The sequence below is a fragment of the Diceros bicornis genome, chromosome 27, assembly GCF_020826845.1.
Source record: "Diceros bicornis minor isolate mBicDic1 chromosome 27, mDicBic1.mat.cur, whole genome shotgun sequence".
In the NCBI taxonomy this organism is placed as follows: domain Eukaryota; kingdom Metazoa; phylum Chordata; class Mammalia; order Perissodactyla; family Rhinocerotidae; genus Diceros; species Diceros bicornis.
In genome coordinates, this window is record NC_080766.1 from 6,444,171 (window position 1) to 6,469,694 (window position 25,524).

Genomic DNA, 25,524 nt, shown 5'->3' on the forward strand with positions numbered 1-25,524 from the left:
TATGCATGAGTTTATTTCTGGGCTCTCTATTCTCTTCCATTGATCTATGTGTCTGTTTTCTTGCCAGTACCACACTGTTTTGATTACCATAGCTTTGTAGTATAGTTTGAAATCAGGGAGCATGATACCTCCAGCTTTGTTCTTCTTTCTCAAGATTGCCTTGACTATTCAGGGTCTTTTGTGGTTCCATAATTTTAGAATTCCTTGTTCTAGTTCTATGAAAAATGCCATTGGTATTTTGATGGGGATTGCATTGAATCTGTAGATTGCTTTGGGTAGTATGGACATTTTAACAATATTAATTCTTCCAATTCATGAGTATGGTATATTTTTCCATTTATTTGGGTTGTCTTCAATTTCTTTCATCAATGTCTTATAGTTTTCAGAGTGCAGATCTTTTACTTCCTTAAATTTATTCCTAGGTATTTTATTCTTTTTGATGCAACTGTACATGGGATTGTTTTCTTAATTTCTCTTTCTGATAGCTCATTATTAGTATATAGAAACACAACTGATTTTTGCATATTAATTTTTTATCTTGCAACTTTACTGAATTCATTTATTACTTCTAATAGTTTTTTGGTGGAGTCTTTAGGGCTTTCTGTATAGGGTATCATGTCATCTGCAAATAGTGACAGGTTTACTTCTTCTTTTCCAATTTGAATGCTTTTTATTTCTTTTTCTTGCCTAATCACTCTGGCTAGGACTGCCAATACTATGTTGAATAAAAGTTGGGATAGTGGGCATCCTTATCTTCTTCCTGATCTTAGAAGAAAGGCTTTCAGCTTTTCACCATTTAGTATGATGTTAGCTGTAGGCTTGTCATATATGGCCTTTATGATGTTGAGGTACCTTCTCTATATCCATTTGGTTGAGAGTTTTTATTGTAAATAGATGCTGAATTTTGTCAAATGCTTTCTTTGCATCTATTGAGAGGATCATATGATTTCTATCCTTGGTTTTGTTAATGTGGTATATGACGTTGATTGATTTGCAGATGTTGAACCATCCTTGCATCCCTGGAATGATCCCACTTGATCATGGTGTATGATCCTTTTGATGTGATGTTGAATTTAGTTTGCTAATATTTTGTTGAGCATTTTTGCATCTATGCTCATCAGGGATACTGGCCTGTAATTTTCTTTTTTTTGTGGTGTCATTGTCTGGTTTTGGTATCAGGGTAATACTGGCCTTATAAAATGAGTTTGGAAGCATTCCTTTCTTTTCAATTTTTTGGAATAATTTGAGAAGGATAGGTATTAACTCTTTGTAAATGTGTGGTAGAATTCACCTGTGAAGCCATGTGGTCCCAGAATTTTGTTTTTTTGGGAGTTTTAAAATTATTGATTCAATTTCATTACTTGTAATCTTGAAGTCTATTCAGATTTTCTACTTCTTCATGATTCAGTCTTAGAAATTTGTGTGTTTCTAGGAATTTATTCATTTCTTCTAGGTTTTCCAATTTGTTGGCATACCATTGCTTGAAATGATCTCTTATAATCTTTTGTATTTCTGTGGTGTCAGTTGTAGTTTTGCCTCTTTCATTTCTGATTTTATTTATTTGAGCCCTCTCTCTTTTTTTCTTGATGAGTCTGACTAAAGGTTTATCAATTTTGTTTAACTTTTCAAAGAACCAGCTATTTCTTGATGTTTCCTACTATTCTTTAGTCTCTGTTTCATTTATTTCTCTTCTGATCTTTCTTATTTCCTTCCTTCTACTAATTTTGGGTTTGGTTTGTCCTTTTTATCTTGTTCCTTTAGGTGTAAAGTTAGATTGTTTATTTGAGATTTTTCTTATTTTTTGAGATAGTCCTGAATTGCTATGATCTTCCCTTTTAGAACTGCTTTTGCTATGTACCATAGATTTTGGAAAGTTGTGTTTCCATTTTCTTTTGTTTCAAGGTATTTTTTGATTTCCTCTTTGATTTTTTCATTGACTCATTGGTGGTTTAGTAGATTGTTGTTTAGTCTCCACTTGTTTGTGTTTTTTCCAGTCTTCTTGTAATTGATTTCTAGTTTCCTTTTGTTGTTGTTGGAAAGATGTTTGATATGATTTCAGTCTTCTTAAATTTATTGAGATTTGCTTTGTGGCCTAACACGTGATCTATCCTGGAGAATATTCCATGTGCATTTGGAAAGAATGTATATTCTGCAGTTTTTGGATGGAATGTTCTGAATATATCTATTAAGTTCATGTGGCCTAATGTGTCTTCAAAGGCCAAGGTTTCCTTATTGATTTTCTGTCTGGATGATCTATCCATTGATGTAGTGGGGTATTAAAATCCCCTACTATTATTATATTCCTGTCAATGTGTCTGTTAATATTTGCTTTATGTATTTAGATGCTCCTATGTTGGGTGCATAAATATTTGCGGATATTATATCTTCTTCTTGGATTGACTCCTTTATCGTTATGTAGTGTCCTTCTTTGTCTCTTATTACAGTCTTTGTTTTAAAGTCTATTTTGTCTGATGTGAGTATTGCTAACCCAGCTTTCTTTTCATTTCCATTTGCATGGAATATCTTTTTCCGTCCCTTCACTTTCAATCTGCGTGTCTTTAGATCTGAAGTGAGTCTCTTGTAGGCAGCCTATAGATAGGTCTCGTTTTTTTTTGTTGTTGTTGTTCATTAAGCCACTCTATGTCTTTTGATTGGAGCATTTAATCTAGTTATATTTAAAGTAATTATTGATAGGTATGTACTTTTTGCCATTTTGTTACTTGTTTTCTGGTTGCTTTTGTAGTTCTTCTCTGGTCCTTTCTTCTTTTGGTCTCTTGCCTTGTGGTTTGATGGTTTTCTTTAATGTTATGTTTGGGTTCTATTGTAGGTTTTTGGTTTGTAATTATCATGAGGTTCATATATATCTACCTATTTATAGAGCAATCTCTTTTAAGCTGATAGTTGCTTAAGTTTGAAAGCATTCTAAAATCACGACATTTTTACTCCTCCTCCCACATTTTGTGTTCTGACATCGTATTTTGCTTCTTTTTACTTTGTGTACCCCTTAACTGCTTGTTGCAGTCACAGTCGATTCTACTGCTTTGTCTTTTAACCTTCAGACTAGCTTTTTAAGTGGCTGCTCCACTGCCTTTACTATATATTTGCCTTTATCAGTGATATCTTTTCTTTCATATATTTTCTTATTTCTAGTTGTGGCCTTTTCTTTTCCACTTCAAGAAGACTCTTTAAAATTTCTTGTAAGGCCAGTTTAGTGGTGATGAGCTCTTAATTTTTGCTTGTCTGGGAAACTGTTTCTCTGTCCTTCAATTCTGAGTGATAACCCTGCTGGGTAGAGTATTCTTGGTTGTAAGTTTTTTCCTTTTAGCACTTTAAATATATCGTGCCACCCCCTTCTGGCCTGCAAAGTGTCTGCTGAATAATCAGCTGATGGTCTTATGGGGGTTTCCTTGTATGTGACGTTATTTTTCTTTTGCTGCCTTTAAGAGTCTTCAACTTTTGACACTTTTTAATTATAATTGTTTTGGTGTAGATCTCTTTGGGTTCATCTTGTTTGGGATTCTCTGTGCTTTCTGGACCTGGATGTCTGTTTCCTTCCCCATGTTAGAGAAGTTTTCATTATTTCTTCAAATAAATTTTCTACCCCTTTCTCTTTCTTTTCTCCTTCTGGGACACCTATAATGCAAATATTAGTACACTTGATGTTGTAAGTCTGTGCCGGAGATCCTAACCTACAAACCCAGGCCCCCGAAGTGGAGTGTGCTAAACTTAACCACTATGCCACAGGGCCCACAACCCCTCATTTTTTTAAAATTCTTTTTCTTTTTGCTCTTCTGATTGGGTGATTTCTGCTATTTTGTCTTTCAGATCACTGATCTGTTCTTCTGTATCATCCAATCTGCTCTAATTCCCTCTAATATATTTTTCATTTCAGTTATCATATTCTTCAGCTCTGATTGGTTCTTTCTTAAATTTTCTAACTCTATTGAAGTTCTCATTGTGTTCATCCATTCTTCTCCCCAGTTCAGTGAATATCCTTATGACCACTACTTTGAATTCTTTATCAGGTAAATTATTTACCTTTGTTTCATTAGGGTTTTTTCCTGGGGTTTTATTTTGTCCTTTCATTTGGAACATATTCCTCCATCTCTTTGTTTTGTTTGGCTTTCTGTGCTTGTTTCTATTAATTAGGTGAAACAGCCACCTCTCCCAGGCTTCAAGGAGTGGCCTCATGTAGGAGCATCCCCTGTGTAGATTGCATGTACCACTTGGATATGATTCATAGGAAGTCCACAAAATGTAATTGAAGATCTAGAAAATAATATCTTAAAGAAAGGTTTAATAAATTGAGATTCCCACTCTAGTAAAGAGAGTTATTGAGAATTTTGTATTAATTGCCAAAGCAGCACAGGTTTGGATAATGCAGTCTTTGGATTCTGTTTGTTTTATGTTCAAGTTTGGCAGGCTGGCTGGAGCTAGAGAGGGCACGGGGCGGGGGGTGTGGGGGGTGAAGGGGAGGGGCGGGGGTGATCCCAGGGCATGCTGCGCCAGGGCTGCCCCAGTGGGATGGCTGGAGCTGGAACAAGTGTGGGCCGGAGTGGTCCTGGGGTGCACTGTGCTGGGGCTACCTTGAGGGGGATGGCTGGAACTGGTGTGGGCTCCAGTTAGGGGGTCTCTGGGTGAACTGGGGTGGCTTTGGCAGGCCATCCAGAACCCCTGGACCATGCTCTCACCTGCTGTATCAAGGTGGAGGGGGAACACAAAAAATAGTGCTCCCCGATGTCTCCGACCCTGAAGACACTTCCAGTAGTTTCCCACTCATTTGGCAAATGCTCTAGGGTTAGTAAATGGATTTCCTCCACATAATAGTCTAAGTTTCCTTTAAACCGCCGTTTGTTTGCTTTGCTCCAAGGCGTGCAAGTCTGCGTGCAGGCCCCTCCCTGCTATAGGTCGTCATGTTGAGGATGGGGTTCCTCTCGATACCGTGTCCCTGTCTCTCCTGCTGGTCTCTGTGTGGTCCCTCTGTCGTTTGTATGCAGAAGCTGTTCATTCAGCCCTCAGTTCTTCTTTAGGACGAATTGCTCTATGTGTAGGTATAGATTCCATGTGTCCGTGGGAGGAGGTGAGTTCTGGTCTTCCTACGCTGCCGTCTTGGACCCTCCCACCTTGTGAATAGAACTTAGCTATAGTTGTTTCTAATTGTGAGTCAGTTGTAGAGAAACATACATAACTTGGATATGCTTCATAGGAGATCCACAAAATGTAATTTAGGATTTAGAAAATAGCTTAAAGAAAGGTATAATAAATTGAGATTCCCACATCTAGTAAAGAGAGTTATTGGGAGTTTTGTATTAATTGCCAGAGCGACCCAGGTTTGGATAATGCAGTCTTTGGATTCTGTTCGTTTTGGGTTCAAGTTTGGGCCTTATTACTGTCTGGTTGCAACGTGATCTTGGATTAATTACTTAAAATATCTCTGAGTTCAACTTCAACTAGAAAATGTGTTTATTGATACCCATTTCCTAGGGTTATTGTAAAGATATTTTGATAATATATATGAATAATTTGGCATAGGGCTTGACGCAAGGTGCTAACTGAAGATCAGACGCCTTTTCTCTCTGCCTTAGGTTTCCACTCATTTGGCATATAGAAAACCAACCTCGGGTCTTTATCCAGAAACGTTGTTTTCTAGAAGTTTGTATTCCTGGCAAAAACACAGTGTCTTGGACATAGTAGGTATTCAAGGCTATTGACATTGTCATCACCGTAGCAGTAATACTTTATGCAGGAGCTGCTGACCAGCTGTATTAAATTAAAGGGTCTAATTTATGGCATGAAGTTTTTACAGTGCTACACAAGCACTACAGTGCTACAAAGGAACTTAAAAGTAAATTATGTTTGCATAATATATTTCACAGTAAATCTTTAGACAAGGATAGAGTGTCAGCTAATGGAATAAAGGTCATACTTTGAGTATGTATCTTGATGGAGTTAGGAAAGTCCTCTAGGTGTTTTGCAGCTGTTAGACAAACAATTGCAGGAAATATTTGTACTTTATTTGGCACAACCTCACATCAATTACCACTTATCCCACTATACATCCTAATAGGGATTAAATAGGGCTTCTCGGTCAGTGAAACCTAATGAATCTGATTGCCTCCTCATCCCCATCCAATCTGAAGCCCCACTGGCTTCAAATATGACTATGAATTGATCTCAGTGCTCAAGTATTATTACAGAAAGTGTCTGTGTGTGTGTGTCTGTGTGTGTACATGTAGGAAAGGGAAGTAGTTAAGTTACGCCACAGAAAAATATCACACTTAAAAACCATGCTGAATGGTAAACTTATTGATGCTTTTTCTTGTTGTAGTTGCAAAGTAAATATTTGTTGCTTGATTGATCTACATAGTGTCTGCTTGGAGCAACTCATTCTCATAGGAAAGACGTCTCAAAACGAGTATTAACCTAAAACAGCCAAGAGGAGAAAGGAAATGAGGGCCAGTCTCTTGAGCTGGCTGAGACTGGGCAGGAGAGGTGAGCTGCATCTCCGGGACGCACTGGAGAGCATCACTGCTGGGAGTCTAGAACAAACACAGGGGAGGAAAGTGAGGCCTGACCTATGTCATCGTTCTGCCTCCGAGTAGTATAGGCATCTGATATCGCCCCTTGAAACTCTCATTTTAGAGTCACGAGGCCCATTTTGAGCAACTCTAGAACACAGTAACCAGAGGGCAGTCTTTGGGCATAATGGTAATGCCTCATTCTTGAATGAGGGAAACCTTTGTAACACATACCCTTTCACCTTTGGCCTAACAGTTTATTTTCATGGGAAGCAGAACAAGAAGATTAAATTACAGCGAGGACCCTTTAGGTTAAGAATGGTTTTTTCACTGAGGTTAATAAAAAGATAAACGTTATATTTTAACATTGATGTTTTAAATTAACATTTATTCTAATATGTTTTCTGGAGATTGTTAAGATGACTTAAGATAGAGCTTCTATAACATTTTATTGTCCCATTTTCCTTTTAATATAGTTTTTATTTTTTTAAAGTAATAAAATGTTTACTTTCTTAATTTAAACGTTGAATTTTCTCTTGCTTAAATTGTTTGCCCTTAGACTTTTTTTCAGAGATATTTAAAGTTATTGTAAAATGTATCCTATGATACTACTATGAGATCAAAAGAACCACTTGATGTCCCCTGTCTTCTGTGTCTCTAAGATATATCTGTGGTACAAATCACACAGTGAAATCACTGGGTGTGCTTTGAGTGTTTTTTATTGGGCAATGTATCAAATTTGTCATTTTTTATTGTTGTTTGGAAATAAGGATGTGTGTGTATGTGTGTAATATTTTTTAATCCCAAATGCAAACAGAACCAAAGTATATTTTGACTTTTCGTACGTGTTAGGCTGTCAGTGTCAACATCATTCAAATATTGAGTCCCACTGAGCCCAAAGTCACCATGGAATGCTAATATCATACAGTTCTGAATTGCCTCCACTAACCTGAAAAGTAATATTGCATGGAAATAGCTCGTCCACCGTTTTTCATATGCTTTTTCATCCAACAAATGTGGCTGTGATTACGTACTCGTAAGCAGAGATTCATGTAATGAAAAAATTTACATACATATGAAATAAGCACACTGATTCCCAGGCATGAAACAGAGCATATCATCTGTTTCTTTGTGTCAGGATTTCTTTTAACAATCAAGATACCAAATAGTGGTTTTGAAGTGTAGACTTGTTCATAAACATATTTTCTATTCAATATTGTTTCATTTGCTTGTAAAATGCAACATTGTTTTGGAAAAGGGCCGCATAGATCTCTGCAAACTTTATATTCAGCTCAGGAGACATACCGACTGGGAAAATACTAAGTTACTTGTAATTTTATTTCTCCCTGGGGCATTTTAAAGCTTTGTTCAGCCTTTATGGAGTGCAGTTTTAAAAACAGATTTCCATTTTCAATGATAATATGTTCACTAATCACAATACAATACTTCATAAATAGGAGAACATTTTTGGTAAGGAATTTATTCCTTGTTCACATTTGTGCATGCATATCCAAAATGCTGAAGCACCTATAAAATAAAATTGGGTCCATGTACATATAAATGGAAAGAAATAGAAGGAAAGCATCCAGGGAAATGACATATACTCTCTGTACTTTGACATTTGTATGTGTGTGTGTGTGAGGAAGATCAGCCCTGAGCTAAGATCTGCCAATCCTCCTCTTTTTTTTTTTTTTTTTTTTTTTGCTGAGGAAGACTGGCCCTGGGCTAACATCCGTGCCCATCTTCCTCCACGTTATATGGGACGCCACCGCATCATGGCTTGACAAGCAATCCGTTGGTGCGCGCCCGGGATCCGAACCTAACCGCTTGCGCCACCGGGCCGGCCCCTTTGTACTTTGACATTTTAAAGGGGGGTTTTCATCAGGGGAGCTCTGTATCTCTGGCACACACCTGTGGGGTGCCCTCTGCAGTTTTCAGAATGGGCTCCTGGCCTCACCAGGAGATGAAAGTTATGTGCAGAATGAAGGGTTTGGTCCCCAAGATTGGATCTGTGAGAGCAAAGGGGCAGATTGGTGATGGAAATGCTGCACCACATAATATAAGGAGCCTCTAGAAACTCCTTGTATGGGTTTTAAACTTTAAACATTGACAGCTTTCACTGCGGGTGTGACAGAAGTATTCTACAAATGGCCATCATTTAAGGCAAACTGAATTTTCTTCTCACAGCTTACACAATTTTTTTCTTGTCATTAACAGCCATTTTTCATATGTCAAAGGAAGACAGTTCTTTCATAAAACATATTTGCCTCAATGCCAGTAAATTTGACTTTAAGTGCTGTTTTCCGATAGATTGTAATTGTGGCAAAGCAGTCATTCAATTAAAAATTTGCCAGGACTGTTTGAAGACTTGAAGAGCAGTGTGCACTTCCGTTCTTTGCCTCTTGAAGAACATCATTTCCCAGATTTCCCCAAGAGTTTTGAGATCTATGGAGATTCTGTGGGGGAGACTTGAATGTGAAACACCGAATAGCTGTCTGTCCACAGAACGAATGGGGTGAATGGTGATGGCTCTGGTGGAGGGCTGACTGCAAGAGAACCGGAGAGTTTGCAGGGCTGGTGCCACAGCTGTTAGGGAAGCTAGAGAAAGGAAATGTTTGAACACCTCAGTGATGTCCTAATGGTGTTAGTCAAATGATGTTATGTGGAGGTTGATTCAACTTACGTAAGCTTTCCCTGAGGTAAGAAAACTCTGTCCTGGCAATGTATGAAGTGAGAACATGGATATGTCAGATTTCCGAATACCTTTGTTTCAGAGTACTTCTTAGGATATCCTTCATTCTATGGGAAGATCTAGCCAGATTCTTTTGTGTGGAATTCACTATGAAAATACTGTCTTACTATACATGCCTGACTGATGTGCTAAGCAGCCTTATCTTTATCGATAGATAGAAATAATTCATAGGCCACTTCACAGAATGACAGAAGTATGGAGCCAGAAGATATTTGGAATTTTAATTCAAATGCCTCGTATTGTAGTGGAAGAAACTGAGCCACAGAGAGGTCAACAGATCCATTTGGGGTCATAAAATGAGATATGGTAAGTGCTAGGTGCTAGCTCTCTGGCCAAGCTCTCTAGACTCCCAGTCCAGTGCTCGCTCAGTGACACTACACCATAGGCAACAGGCTATAGAGGTATCAATCTTCCTAAACACAGATCTGACTGTAACACTCCCTAGATCAAAACCCTTCAAAGCTCCCTGGAACCACATTCAGTATGTGGCTGGCAAGGCTGTACCCATCTGGGTCCTTCTTGGACCGTAGTCTAATTTTTGGCCACCTTCTGCACACTGAACTCTTTTTTGTCCCTCAAATGTGAGTGTGTATGTGTAACTATTGGCCTTTTTTCACATATTTTTTGCTTTGCCTAAAACACTCTTCCCTACCTCTTCACAAGGCTCACCCAACTCACCCTCTCAGTTTAGCTATCACTTTCTTAGGCCGCTCCCGTCCCTCTCTCTGTGCTTCTCCCATGAGAGCACCTACCACGTCACATTGCACATGTGCATTTACTGGCCTGTCCCCCTCCAGACTGTGGTGAAAGTGACTTCAGTTTGGTCATCCGCAGCCTCCTGTGTTTGGCGCGTAGTAGGTCATCTGTAAATATTTTGACAGTTGAGTGGAGAAATCGAAGTGAAGCAGAGTGGGGAGGGTTCTTGTTCCTCTTTCTCTCTGTGCTGTTCTTTGATATTACTCCCCGTCCCCCAAACACCTCCTCGAATCCGTTTCCCCTACTTGGTACCCTCCACTGGTGATTTCCACAGACTCTGCACCAAGCCCTGGATGTTCCGGTTATAGTTACAGTTGTGCCCTCTTGTGGCACAGCTATGAAGAGTGCCAGCCGTCCAGGTAGCCTCCTAACTTCAAGGCCAAGTCTCCTACGTGCTGGCTGTGGAGTCCTGGGCTTCTTCCCTGCGGCAGTGTCCACCTGTCTGCAGTGGGGATACTAATCTCCACCACCTCCAGGGGCTGCAGCGAGGATCCCAGGCGAGCCTCCATGGAAGCCTCTGCCTGGTGTCGGGCATTTGGTCCCTGTCATTATATGTTACCTATTGTTATTCTCCGTCCAGAGACTCCCCGACCTCTACAGAAAAAATAAGCTCGGAATGCACTCTTCTTGATGAAAAATGAGTGTTAGTGAGCACGATTTAGTGCGATCCTACTTCCATTTGTTACTTTTAGCATTAAAATGTGTAGTTTGAATGGAAATTGTATTTGCATTTGAAAGAAGTTGGTAAACATCGTTTCCAACCAACCTGAATCACATCTATGGCATAAGCTTTCTTTATCTGCGACGTATGTCACCTGTGACCTCTGTTCAGACCTGATGGCAGCAAGACGCCCAGGAGGAAATGAAGCTTTTCAATCCCAGACTTGGAAACCTCTGCGTAGACTGACTGCATAAGCTCAGAAAACCTGGGGGGAGGGGGCTCATTCAGACCTTGAGCCCTGCGCGTTGACTTGGCACGGGAGCTCCGAGGCTTACCTGGTATCAGTTCACCTCTGTGTGGGGAGAAACAGAGCGCATACTGATTAGCCCGCTTGTCAAATACGGGACAAGTAGAGGCAAGTCTATCTTAAAGCTGAATCTTACGTAAATAATTTATTTTTCTGTCTTCTCAGACAGCTCAGCTCTCGCAAGCCAGCGGAGTAGTTTCCCGACTTCTTTTTGGACCAGCTCTTACCAGCCCCCCACTGCACCCTGTTTGGGGGCAGTTCATCCTGACTTCCAGGTCACGGCACCCCCTGGCGCCTTCACCGCAGCCGAGCCCAGCCCCTGGCCAGGACACGGCCTGCATCAGACTGGCCCGGCGCCTCCCCCGCCCCCTCCCGTGTCTGAGTCCTGGCGCTACCCTTTGGCATCTCAGGTGAGCCCGGCCTACAGCCACGTGCACGACGTGTACATGCGGCACCACCACCCCCACGCCCACCTGCACCACCGCCACCACCACCACCACCACCACCACCGCCCTTCTGCTGGCCCTGCCCTGGACCCGGCCTACGGGCCCCTGCTGATGCCCCCAGCGCGCGCAGCCCGGATCCCCGCGCCCCAGTGTGACGGCACAAAGACAGACCCCACCGCAGTCGCCACTGCTACCTCAGCGTGGGCCGGAGCCTTTCACGGAGCCGTGGACATCGTGCCAAGTGTGGGGTTTGATACAGGTGAGCCGAGGGATTCCCATAAAGAGAGGTTAAATAGATGTTAAAAAATGGAGGATGTTGCGGGCCGGCCGCCTGGTGGCCTAGTGGTTAAGTTCGTGCTCTCGCCTGGGTTCGGGGTTTTGGATCCTGGTACCGGACCTACACACTGCTCATCAAGCCATGCTAAGGCTGCGTCCCACATAGAGCAGCCAGAAGGATGTACAACTATGACATATGACTATCTACTGGGGCTTTGGGAAGAAAAAAGGAAAAAAGGAGGAAGATTGGCAACAGATGTTAGCTCAGGGCCAATCTTGCTCAAAAAAAAAGTGAGGGATGTTGTAAATACTTTGAAATATTTTTCTCTTACATGTAAAGTTAAGCTTTGCCAATATGTTTATAGAACCTAGCCATTTTGCAATAATTCCTGCATTCTTGCAGAAACTGGTATGACTAGCTCATGGAGTACAGCCTGAGAAAGGTCTGGGAACTTTTCTCCCATTTCTTTAGCTGGTAATCTGTTCCTTTAAACTGGAATCTTTGGTACCTTATGTTTACAAAGAATTGAGCATGTTCTTTAAATCTCCCTGTCTCTGTGCTCCGTACCGTGTGTAATGCCTAATAGGGTTCAGAAATAGTGTCAGTAGTTTGTCTTTCTCTCCTGTTTTTAGGTCTTATTTATGATTTACAAAACAAACTACTTTCTGGGATATAGTCCATGGTCTACTCTTTTGAAAAGAATTAAGGAAAGTATTTTAAAGGAATGTATTTCCTTTCACTTCCTTTCCTCTCTTTGCCTTCTCTTTTTTTCCCCTTCCTTCCTCTTCCTTCTTCCTCTTTTCCTCTATTTCTCTCCCTCTCTCTCTCTGTTTTAAATAACACAAGACTTAAAAGACTACAATAAAGTTTATTTTCAACAGATTTAGAAGAAATTGATAAGGGAAATATTTATGCACAGAGCATTCAGCTCCTCTCTGGAGTTCACTAGTTCTGAGGTCATGGTGTTAAATGTTGAAGCTTGTTTTTTGGACCAGACTAGTTATATTAATAGTATTATTGGTTTTGAGTTCATGAAATCACAAGCATCAGAAGCTAAAAAGACAAATCAAGTCAGTGATTACATCCCCAGAGGCTATGCTCCAGTCACCCACCTCCACCTCCAATCCCAGATTCTTTTGCTGGACCACTTTGTGACATATTAGAACTTTCTTTCCAGAAGTTTAAAGAAACTCACTCTGTCTTTGGTTTTTCTATAGCGTGCAGGATCTTTAATCTGAATGCTGGTTCACAGCAGAGAACTCCCAGAGTAATAAATGAACCAGTTCTCCCAGAGTAATAAATGCCCAGCGTCAAGTGCCATTCACCCTGAGCTGAGTGGAACATTCTTATCTTGGTTACTGGTTCTCCATTGAGCTTTCCAATGTTGGTCATTGCCTGGCCTCACCCAGCTTCCTATGGAGTCTCTGGGTTCAAGCTGCTTTTCTAAACAAACTCTCAGGGGACTTGGTTCTCCCTCTTTCAGAGAAGAGAATGTGATGGGGCTAACCACCACAGGCTCTCCTTCCTCCTTTGCCACATACTAGCAGAGTGAAGGAAGCTCTTGAGTTGTTTGATGCCTGGGCCCAGATCTGAGTAGAGTCCCAGTTCGGTAGCTGCTGTCATGGGCAGCCAGTTTTTGGAGGCTCTTCTTTGTCTCACTGGTATGGTACCTGTGTAACCAGAGTTAACAGTGCCCTTAGCAGGCAAAGGGAATGTTTACTCCTTTCTTAGTCACTTGGGGCTGCTCTAACAGAACACCATACACTGGATGGCTTAAACACCAACATTTAGTTCTCACGGTTTGGGAGGCTGAGAGGTCCAAGATGAGGGTGCTGGCACATTTAATGTGTGGCCAGGGCCTGCTTCCTGATTCGTACACACTGTCTTCTTATTGTGTCCTCACATCGCAGAAGGAACAAGGGAGCTCTCTGGGGTCTCTTTTATAAGGACGCTAATTCCATTCATGAGGGTTCTACTTTCACGACCTAATCACCTACTAAAGCCCCTCTCCTAAGACCATTCACACTGGGGTTAGGGTTTAACATACGAATTTTTGGGGGACACAAACGTTCAGTCTATGGCACCCCCTCTGTGCATTTTATAACATAAAGAGGAAAATGGACGTGATTGCTTGTTGCTCACTGCTTCTAATTTTCTGTCACTTGTTATCTACTTTTCTACTTAACAACTTTGGTGTGGGCCTGATTTACTGACTCATTGTTCAGAATTTCGGTTTTAATAGTCTCTTTGGGATGAAAAGTCATCCTCCTATCTTTTGGAAGTGTAGGAGAGAAAATTTTTGTTCTCTCTGAAAAATCGAGAAAGGAACCAAGGACCCCCGGTTCTTGATACTTACTGAGCTAGGAATTAGCATTTATTGAGGACCCACTCTGTAAGGTACTGCCAGAGGTACTTTAGATATATATTATTGCTGTTCATCCCTAAATTAAATCTAAAGTAGGTCTTCTTAGGTTCATTTACAAATAAGGAAACAGGCTCGGTTTTTCTATTTGAAAACTGCTTGCCTACATCTCAGGTGCTCCAGCTGGATCTGAACTGAGACCTGCCCAGTCTAAGGAGTTGCTGGGGTAGCGTCTCCCTGTATATATGGCTAAATTAGACTATTTATTAAGACTGATAAATTTAGACTATTGATGATTAGTAACGAGGATGAAGATTAACCTGCTGGATGTACGTGGTGCCGCTGTTTGTGAGTGTGGGTTTAGGATAAGGATCATGATTCATCCCTATCCTATAGTTTTGACCCAATTGAGAAACAAAGACAAAGAAATCAAGCAGATGAAGATCAAATTATTAGCATAACCATTGATCAGGTCAAATTGGAGATCCTAGATTCGCCTTACTGCCACAATTGGACTTCATAGTATCTTTGGCCAAATTTAGATTCGGGGAGATCCAATCCTGGGGAAAATCTAGACTTCAGAGAAGATTCCCATAGACACCTTCCTTGTCACACAATTTAGAGCCCCATTACTATGAAAAGAGATTGATGGTTGCTCAGATTTGCCTCTGAAAAGCATCCTCTGGGGCATGACCGTGGTGTGCCTGCCCTCCAAAGGGCGGGAGCGGCAGGAGCATGCACTGCCCTGCATAAGCCTGGCCCAAAACAAGGAGTGGAACGGGCTGAGCCACATATGCTCATTTTTCTCCCCGAAACTCAGGCATCGTATATCAAATATCACATCTCTCTTCCTTTGGGAAGAGTTACAGAGGAGTGTTTTAGGTCAGTTTCCCCGAGAAACAGACTCTAAGATGCAGGTTTGATTGTAGAGCATTTATGAGGTAGTGTTCTCAGGGCAGCTTCTTCGTGGGATGAGAGAAGAGCTGGGCAGGAGAAGCCTTACTGTGATTAAGTTCAACTGAGCCTTAGTCGATTCTTCAGGGAGCTCAGGTGCTTGGATGGCCCTTTGTAACTGTCCTGCCTTAAGTCAAGGTGGATGAACTTTTCTATTCCTGCACTGACTGGCTGTTGGATGGATTTGCCTCTGGAAAGGGGACATGACATTAGGCAAGGAAGCTCTGTTCTACTAAAGGCAATTCCCAAAGACAGAAACAACTGAAAGTCATGAGCTGCCAACAGGAGGGGAATGAATGTCTCCGTGTGGAATCGGGAGGGATTGAGAGCCCACCACAGGATCCACTACAGGGGGATGACAAACTGTAGGAGCTACTCTTCTTTCTAACTACTTATAAAAGAACAGAAGCTTCTGTATAATAGGCCCAAGCTAGGAAGATAGCATAGTTGAGAAGAATGAGGGATGGACCCCTTTAGACAGTCAATGCAGCATTGACCTGACCGCGCAGCCCAGAACAGTGGCTCGGCTTAGGACTCAGCATCAATGTTGGGTGGCCACAGAGCAGCCAAAGGAAGAGCCTGCATTCTGGCGAGACAGGCATGAAACCTCTCAAAGTCCAGGTACATAGGCCACCAAAATGCAGGTCATTTTCACATTCCATTAGGAGATAAATAAATTAATGCAGCCATTTTCAGAGCAATTTGGTAAAGGATATGACATTTTCATTAGTAGGGGAAAGTTTGAATAATTTTAGGTTCATTTTTATTTTGCAGCCATTTAAAGAAATTAAGGAAATCTGGAAGGTTGGACATGATATACTGCTTAATGACCAAAGAAAGTTTTAGAGTACCGTGTCTGGTATAAACCAGAAGTCAGCAAAATTTTTCTGCAAAGGGCCTGATAGAAATCCTTACTGCTTTGGGGGTCATACTGTCTCTGTTGCTGCTACTCAGTTCTGCTCTTGTCCTGTAGAAGCAGCCGCAGACAAAACTTAAATGAGAAAGGCTGTGTCCTAATAAAACTTTTTTGATGGATGCTGAAATTTAAATTTTATGTGCTTTTCATGTGTCATGAAATACTACTTTTTGTTTTATTCTCTTCTTTCTCAACCATTTAAATATATAAAACCCATTCTTCCATTCTTAGCTCATGGGCTATATATAGACAGACAGTGGGCCTGATTGGGCCTATGCAATGCGATTTTCTGACCCCTCGTATGGTCCCATGTGTGTGATTTTTATCTAACTACGTACACACACATGCATGTGTGCACCTGTACTCCCTCAGTGAAAATTCTCTGGAAGTATATACCCCCAACTCTTAATGATCATTACTGCTGGTAATTAGTGGGTACCTGAGCGTTGGAGCCAGACGGCCTGGTTTTATAAGCCCAGCTCTGTCATTTATGAGCTGCAGAACTTTGGGCAATTACTTAACCCTCTGGGTGCCTCAACTTTTTTATCTTTAAAAAGATGCCTCATTGGGTTATTTTGAGGATTAAATGAGTTAATGAAGTGAAACATTTACAAATGTGTCCTGCACATGATAGATACTCTATAAATTCTAGCTATGTAAGGGAAGGTGGACACACCCTCACTTTTTTATCTTTTAAAATATTATTGTTGAGCTATATTTCATATATCATACACTACACGATTTTAAAGTGTACAATTCAGTGGTTTTTTAATTATGTTCACAATGTTGTGCAACCATCCCCATTATCTAATTCCAGAACATTTCCATCATCTCAACAAGAAATCCCATATCTCTGAGGAGTCACTCCCAATTCCCCTCTCCCCATATGCCCTTGCAGCCACTAATCTACTTTCTACCTCTATGGATTTTCCTACTTTGGAAACTCCATTTCATATAAATGGAGTTGTGCAATATGTGGCCTTTTGTGTCTGCCTTCTTTGACTTAGCCTGTCCTTTCAAGATTCATCCATATAGCATGTATCAGAACTTCATTCCTTTTTAGGGGTGGATACTATTCCATTATATGGACCCACCACATTTTGTTTCTTCGTTCATTAGTTGGTTGGTTTCTCCTTTTTGGCTAATAAGAATCATGCTGGAAGAACACTCATGTACAAGCTTTTGTGTGAATACATGTTTTCAGTCTTCTTAGGTAAATACCTAAGAGTAGAATTGTGGGGTTGAGAGAACCTCACTTTCTATTTTATATACTTCTTTATGTCCTGAATTTTTTTTCAAAGAGCATTTACTGTATCTGTAATTAATTTTAAAAAACTTATTACAGAGTATAGTAATATAGTAATAGAATAGAGTTCTGAGGTTTGGTAGGCAAAATTCTTCCATAAGAATAAGTGAGATGGTCCATTTTTTCTCAAAGGCCCAAGCTGGGGTGAGGAGAGTGAGGTGCCTCAGCTCAAAATTTAGAGAGATACTCACTCTCAGCATCGTGCAAGTACAAACCTTCTTAAATTTTGTACCCAGGGTACCTTGCTTGCTTCACCCTTGTCCTGACCCTACTTTCCTGTCATGCCTGGTTCGCCCTCACTTATCGCTCCCTCTGTTGACTGATATCACCTACAGATACCTTGGACTGATCAGGGTGTGGGTATGATCGTAGTGTATCTCTATCTGCTCTGCTTGTGAAAACACCCATCTTTACCAAAAGGCTGTTATCACCTATCCCACATTCAGCTTCTCCCTGTCCTCTAGCAGTCTCAAAACTGGGTTCTGTGGGTTCCATGGGAACAGTGGTTCCAGAATGTGATAATAGGGGCTTACTTGAAAAAAAGAAAAGTCAATAGTGAAATGAATTTGTAAACATTGCCTGCTACATTTCTCTTTTGAGATCACAATCCCCTTTAGCATATAAAAGACTATTATACATTCTTCAGTAAAGAAACATGTTAAATTTTGTTCAGTAGAAAATTTTTGCACTCTGATTTTCTTATGGGCACATTTTGTTTTTAGCATCCTTATTAACTTCTCATGGAATGCTCTTTGGGAAATGCTATTTCCCTTAGTTTTTTCCACTATAATAAAAGCCATAGTTTTCAACTTGTATCCGTAACTTTCACCTTTAAGCTGTTGTGAAGAGGTATAGGTTAGGAAGGGTGGGTGGGCCCAAAGATAATACCCAGAAGGGTAAGCTGAAGAAGGGGGGGTCCCCAGATATGGAGGATTAACGTCAGTAAGCTCAGAGTCCTGTACTGAGCCCCTTTGTATCAGGAAGAAGAGACGTAAATGTGGAAATATTTGTGATTATGATACAAGATATTATTAGATGTGTGTATATGAATGCAAGGATATGTCTCTTCTTATCATGCTCGGATCTTTTCGGGATGACATTAAGTAAATTCTGAGCTACTGTTCATCTTTCAGTGGCCATAACCAAAAGATACATTTCACTGAAATCCTGTCATTCTCATTCCTTGTTATTACCAATAATTTACCTAATGTAAGATGTACAATGTTTCATATCCCATTCAGTTTGAATTAAAAGTAAAAATTTGTTAATGAGGCCTTTTTACTGAAATACAAAGTTGACTTTATTTATAACTTCCACTTCATCCACTGTATTTAAATTTACCAAAAGGAAAGGAGTCACGCTTTGTGGTGTGACTTCTCTATAAACACAAGCTGCTCATGCCTTGAGATTGTTTTCATCTCTAGATTCACAGATTTATTTTTCTTAGGATCCCTCATGTTATTTTCACTACAATTTTGTTATAAATTTATTTTTTTTACTTTGAGACATGTCAAAATAACTCAATATAAAATTTGCATAAACAGCTTAGAGTTGAGATATACATGTTCTTTTTGCTAAGATACATTTAGGGAGTCTAAAATGAAAAAACAAAACAATATTCTGTACTATATCACAAGTTCAGGAAATCTGGAGCTAAAAAGGAATTACCATATATTGATGTACTTCCTGCTTCTCAAAAAATTCATCATATAAGCATTAGTCATACATTTGCATAAGTAGTAGATTCGATGAGTAAATCATTGCATGTTTCTGCCCCAAACTATGAGTATAGCCAGATATCAAGCATTATCTGGTTCATCTCTTACTAACAAACATATCTTCAGATATCGAGTGAAATCAAGATTATGTATCACAAAATAGGATACTGTTTCTGGCTTGAAAACAAAACTACAATAGCTACTAGATGTAAAAATTACTTGCTAAATGCAGGTTGTGAAGTTTTCAATAAGTAAAGGAAGCTATGTTTCTAGTATTCTCTCAGATGTCAAGGCATAAACTGAATTATTTCTGAAGAGACTTGCACACCAGTGGGCTTGATTAACCTGCCAATAGAATAACTCTGTTAAGAAACCTAGAAAAACGTTATTTTGAGGACTTAAATTTTGATAATGGATAGGGAGCAACTGGACACTAGCGGAGAAATTAGGAGTATACAAATATCTGTCTTATCTATTCTTTTCTCTTCATAGACACTGTTTCCAATACTGTCATAAAAGTAGAAGCACTTTAAATGGTTTTCTTAATGTTTTATGGTATAAGGCCTGTAAACTATATTTTTTAAAAAAATCTGGTTTAATCTGAATATTTTGTGAAAGGGACATCATTCATAAATGACAAAAATTGTATTTTAATGCAGTTTAAGTTGTAATTATTATTGCTCAAAATTGTTCTATAGTGTTCTCTTTGAGATGCGCTGATTATACTACTTCATTGGTTAAGATTGTGGTGCTCAGTCTTGCTCAATCCTATAGGGATGCTTTACATTGAAATCCATTATAGAAACATAGATACCTGTGTTTTATCAAATACAGGAAGTGAAACAGCAGAGTGAAAACTAGCTAAGGTACAAGAGCAGCAAACGAGGAGGTAGTTTCTCTCCCTAAAAGAGAGATGGACATCAAGTTACCACTTGTTTTTCCGTCTAATGTGTAAGTTTGCCCTCTCTCTGGATCATATCTCAAGAGCCATGCTTTCTTGCAGGTGGTCTGGTGCTGACAAGCCTGGGCAAAAATTGGGCAGGAAAGTTCTCAGAATAACCTTGTTAAACTATTTTAACATTCCTTGTTAAAATGTTCTTAATTTTGGAATTTCATTTGGAGTATTAAGGGTATTAAAACCATGGAGCTTTTCATCCAATAACCTCTATCCATTTCTCTCTCTAAACATATACATTTACACAAAACGCCTAAAGGAAACCAAGAGTTACCAAACCAAGACATTTGAATATTTACTTGGTAAAATTATGCTCCAGTTCCAGGCTTTTCAATGAAAGAGAGATGTGGTAAATTCTGAGAGAAATCATTGGAGAGCTGCAGTAATAATTAACAGGATAGGATGACTTATATAAAATATTAAAGCACTAAGGTATTTTTCACCCTAGGGAAGAGAGAGCATCAAAGTAACATATATTGAAGCCTGGCCCTGTGGCTTAGTAGTTTAGTTCTGTACGCTTCGCTTCAGCGGCCTGGGTTCGTGGGTTCAGGTCCCAGGTGTGCAGGTTCAGATCCTGGGTGCGGACCTACACCACTCATCAGCCATGCTGTGGTGGCAACCCACATACAAAACAGAAGAAGATAGCACAGATGTTAGCTCAGGGATAATCTTCCTCAAGCAAAAAAAGAGGAAGATTGGCAACAGATGTTAGCTCAGGGTGAATCTTCCTCAGCAAAAATAAAAAAAAAAGTAACATATATTAGAGGGGCTCAACTAAAAGCAGTTTCCTCCTGTCTACTTCACCACTTTTCATGGGGCATATCCATTAGTCATCTGAATTCTGAAGTGATTCATCGAAGTCTTTCCTGACATTATTAGTAATTTTTATAAATGATGAGGAAATTAGAAAATTTTCTTTAATGGTATTGTAACAGAATAGGCAGAGAAGCTCACTTCTAATCATTTGATTTCAACAAGTAGACACATTAAATGTCATTTTTGTATAGAAGCCAGCCCTAGGACTATGTGATTTTTCAACGGCAGTTGTGCTGTTCAGTAAAGATTTATAGATTTCTGGATACTTACCTCGAGGGCATTATCTCAGTTCGGATAGTTAAAATGTTACAAAGTGATAGTTGCAGATTGAAAAAAAATACTAGGCAGAAAGTTTATGAACTAATACTTTCTCTTTACAGTTTATTATGATTCAATAACAATAAAGCCTCTAGTAATTAAAGACCGATTGCTTCACACTTTCTGCAAAACTTTTTCTTTTTCTTTGGACTATGTCATAAGCCTGTTTTCCACTGAGAGAAACAACCACCAAAGGTATGTTAAAATATTTACATACTCGTGAATGGTGTTACTTGTATAGGGCACATGTCCAGAACGACAATTTTGTGAGCAGGAGGGTAATGGAAACCATCTTTGAGATCCCAGCCAGGGAGTGAGGTCTGCATGAACAGAAACTGGATGGTGCATCCAGGGAGAAATGCATTCCAGAGCACTGCCGTCAGCGTCCAGCACTCATGGCTGGATTCTGCAGGACCTTAATGAAATTCCCCCGCCGTGGAGGTCTTGGCCATGCTCCCTTCTGGGCCTTCATCCTTAGAATGATGCCATAATGTCACAGCACCCAAAGCATGGTGATTTTGTCTCACAGATCTCCTTCCTGTCTTATAAAACAAGTGCAGGAGCCTTCTGAGAGCATTCTTAATGTTTTAGGATGCATTTGCAAAATAATACAAATAATTGTGTGTGTGTGTGTGTGTGTGTGTGTGTGTGTGAATCCTTGTAAAAGACATCTTGGTTAAGGGAAAATGCTTTTATTTTTTTTCTCATACATTGCTGGTAGAAAATTAAAGAGTTGTAGGCTCTTTAAAAAGTAAACTGGAAAATGTATTACAGTTGAAAATACTCATAACCTCTGGTGCAGCATTCTTCATCTTGTGAGTCTATGCCACATAAATACAAGCAGCAGCATATGAGGATATATGTGCAAAATGTTTATTGTGACAATGTTCATAGTAGCAAAACACTGGAACCGAGTGTTGCCATCAAGAGGGGGATCTCTGAGTGAATTATGTTCTATGTGGTATTGCTGACTGAAAGAAAAAGATGAGGAAGAGCATATATATGCCCTTCTTGTGAAAAAAGGACGGGAAGAATTCCTGTACGCATGTGTCTGTGTGGTGTGTGTATGCACATATAATTCAGTGAAAGCGGAGAAGAGTAGTTTGTCACCTTGTGTTTCCTTTTGGGGCTGAAGGTATTGTGGTCACTAATATGAATTTAAGGAGGAGAGAGGGAGGAGGAGTTTAGAAGAAAAAAATATATGTGTATACACGGGTGTGTATAAGAAAAAGAGACAGACAAGAAGAGAGGGTAGAGACTGATTTTATTAATAATTTACTCTCCCCCTACAAATCACTTAAGGGTCATAAAAATGATGGTCAATATAAGGAACTTTAATCTTTGCAGAGATGTAGAAATGTGTGTCCAGAGATGTGTATGGGAAAAGCAGAGGACTGAAAAATAGATTCCAGGACCCAGATTACCACTCAGCTGTATTACGTCCAGGAAGTCTCATAACCTCTCCACTCCTTCTCTTTCTTAGATGCAAAATGGAGATGCTGCTTCCTACTCTGACACAACTGAGAGACTCCAACAAACTAATGCTCTCCTTATTCTTAATAAATATGGTGCATTTCAAGCAGAAAAAGGAATTCACACTGGAGATGTGAGGCATCGTGAATAATTGAGATGCAAGCTTTGAATGCCTCTTCCCCTCCTGACTTTATCTAATTTCATTTGTTTCTATTTTTGAAGAATAACTGTGATATTTGTTGGAGCTAAATTTCCCAGTAGTGGTGTTTGCTGATACTGGCCATACAATGAAAACTGAGTGCTTTTGTATTGGTTGGGCAGACAATAGGAGAGGCAAGATAAAGAATCAAGAAGATGAGAATTTGAAGGGTTATCAGGATGTATATCTTTGCCTTTTTTTTTTTTATGTGAGGAAGATTGGCCCTGAGCTAACATCTGTTGCCAATCCTCCTATTTTTGCCAGAGGAGGAGTAGCTCTGAGGTAACATCTGTTAGCCCATCTTCTTCCTTTTTGTATGTGGGACTCTGCCACAGCATGGCTTGACAAGCAGTGTGTAGGTCTGCACCCAGGATCCCGAACCTGCAAACCCCAGGGCACTGAAGTGGAGCACGCTAACTTAACCACTACACCACTGGGCTGGCCCCTATCTTTGACATTTGTAAACATAGTTTTCTCTATCTAGAACACTCTGCCATGTGGAATGAAAGGGTACAAAAAAAATAGATCCTATTTGTGCTTATATATCGTTGAGATATTTGTTCTTGTCACTCATATAGATCAAAAGGAAATTTTTTTATGTGCAGCACGAGAAACTTGGAGACTATGCATATAATTAGACTCAGCAAAACACCATTAATACATGCTAATCTTTAAAAATTTTGTGAACTAAAAACTGATTCATTTTCCATTCCAGTATTAATTTTGTAAACAAGTTTCTGTTTATTGCTATATAAATTGGGTAGCATCTCTTGCTTTCTGAAATGTTTTCATAAAAAAGGCAAGCAAAATTAGGCATTGCTGTCATTTTTTGATTGTTTTCTTAAAGGAGTTGTCATCAACTAGCTGTGGTTGGGATTGGGGACTTTCCAAACTACACCATGTCTTCCCCGGAGAAACTTAATGTGCTTGCCTGAGAGGTGAGCTCTAGAGGTTCAAAACACTCCTGGGTAATTCTCACGTGACTCTGAATGGAGAACTACTCAAAGCATTAAAAGGCCTGTTTCAGGGGTTGGTGTCTTTTGTATCAGTAAATCATCTTTTCAGGAATGCTTTGCTATTTCTCGTCTCAAATGTGGGTGCATCTAAAAGAAACGGCTCAAACGAAGAAATCTGTTGCAGAACTTGTCCCCAGACAATTTTACATTAGCTTTTAAATAGGCTACAAAGATTCTATACAAAAATTCTATATGGCCTGGGGAATTTACAGATTCTCTTTATTCTCTTTCAGGCTGCCTAACTCTTCTCTTATTGTTCTATTTATCAACAATATAAGGTTTCACAAACAGTTGTCTGTGGCCAACATGTTCTAAATTCCTTGGCCAAAAGATGACCAAAAAAAAGTCTTGCAAGAGACCAATGAGAGGCAAAGTATGCCACTTTTTGTTTGGATCCAGCCTGATGTACTGGAGCTTTAACTTCATAACTTTTGTCAACCACAAGCGTGTGTTACATTGTTTATTTTTATGGCTGCTTTGTTTGAGCAGTATCAGGTGATGCTTAGCATCTTCAGAATCATTGAAGGCCTATTTATGTTTGCTTGGATTGGACACATTTTTCTGGAAAATGTCAGAGAGCAAGCTTGTGTTCATGTCACATATAAGTGAGATGAAAAATTACTGATGTCAATGTAGAATTGATATATGTGTAACATGTCTCATTCCTACTGAATATTTTCCAAAATGTTTTGATTTAATGGAGAGATTGATTACTTAAACCAAATGGGCATAAAAATACATTTGTATTTCTGCAGTTCTGAGATAATTTTTAAAATTTTGGAGTCTTTAAATAACTCATCCTTCCAGGTACAGCATTCTCCGTGTCAATGTTAGGTCCCTAATTATGTTTCTACACGTAAGCTCTGGATCCAGATTAGCTCTTCTCCAGTTGGATTATCTATTTTCTGGATCGTAAAGCTGTCACTGCATAACCTAGAAACCTCTTTAAAGATGCATGTTTGGCTGCATTTGTTATCCAACAGATGTCTGGATAGTTAGAATCTCTTGAGACTATTATAACTAACTTGTGGTTTCAGTTACAATAAGTGATCCAAGCATTTTTTTGGTCTTGCTCCTCTCCAGTTCTGGGGGAGAGTCTGTAGAAGAAATTACAGAGGGTATTCCATTTCACTCTTCCCCACCCCTTTATCCTTTATTCTTTGCCTCTGTCTTCAAAGTTTTTTTATATCTGCTTTTGAAATAGAGGCCACTCAATCGGTAGACAGTGTCTAAATTCCATTTTGCATCTCTTGGTCCCAGTTTCTTTCATCCAAGAGGTTTATCATATTGACATTCAAATTTTGAGCATGGTAAATTGCTGCTGTGATCAAAAACTACCTACCTCTGTGATTTATGTTTTGTATTTGTCCACAAGATCATTTCTACAATGACTGGTTCAGATTTGTAACTCCACATCCTGATGCTTACAGTACTTGCCAACCTCCCTTTCAGCTGGGCATTTTGACGCACACTAGACTGAGGAAGTGGGTGTCACTCAAGACAAAGGCTGGAGACTGTGCACAAGACAGTTCGTAGTTTCGGAGAGAGGAAAGTTCTGAGAGGGCAGACAGACTAAGGAGGCTTGCTGTCTGGGCCAGGAGCAGCGGGAAACACCTGGGCGTGAACTGCTCATCACCTGCAGTGTTTGCCTGAGGTGTGCAGGTGCTCTGCGTCTTACAATAATGTAGTAAATTACGGTCTACTGGTAACATCAGGTTTGCTGAGTTTTATATTTCTTCTCCTCTTTTGAATCTGAACTTAAAGATACTTTGAC

At 39.8% G+C, this 25,524-nt stretch overlaps 1 protein-coding gene across 3 annotated transcripts in view; it reads left to right on the forward strand.

Moving 5' to 3' along the window:
- The window catches only part of VGLL3 (vestigial like family member 3), a 49,800-nt gene that overhangs the window by 16,124 nt on the left and 8,152 nt on the right, over positions 1 to 25,524 (forward strand). For all 3 annotated transcript variants that reach the window (XM_058570685.1, XM_058570686.1, XM_058570687.1), the window contains exon 3: positions 11,160 to 11,699. In XM_058570685.1, coding sequence (XP_058426668.1) covers positions 11,160 to 11,699 — 540 coding nt within the window. The remainder of the gene's footprint in view (positions 1 to 11,159; positions 11,700 to 25,524) is intronic.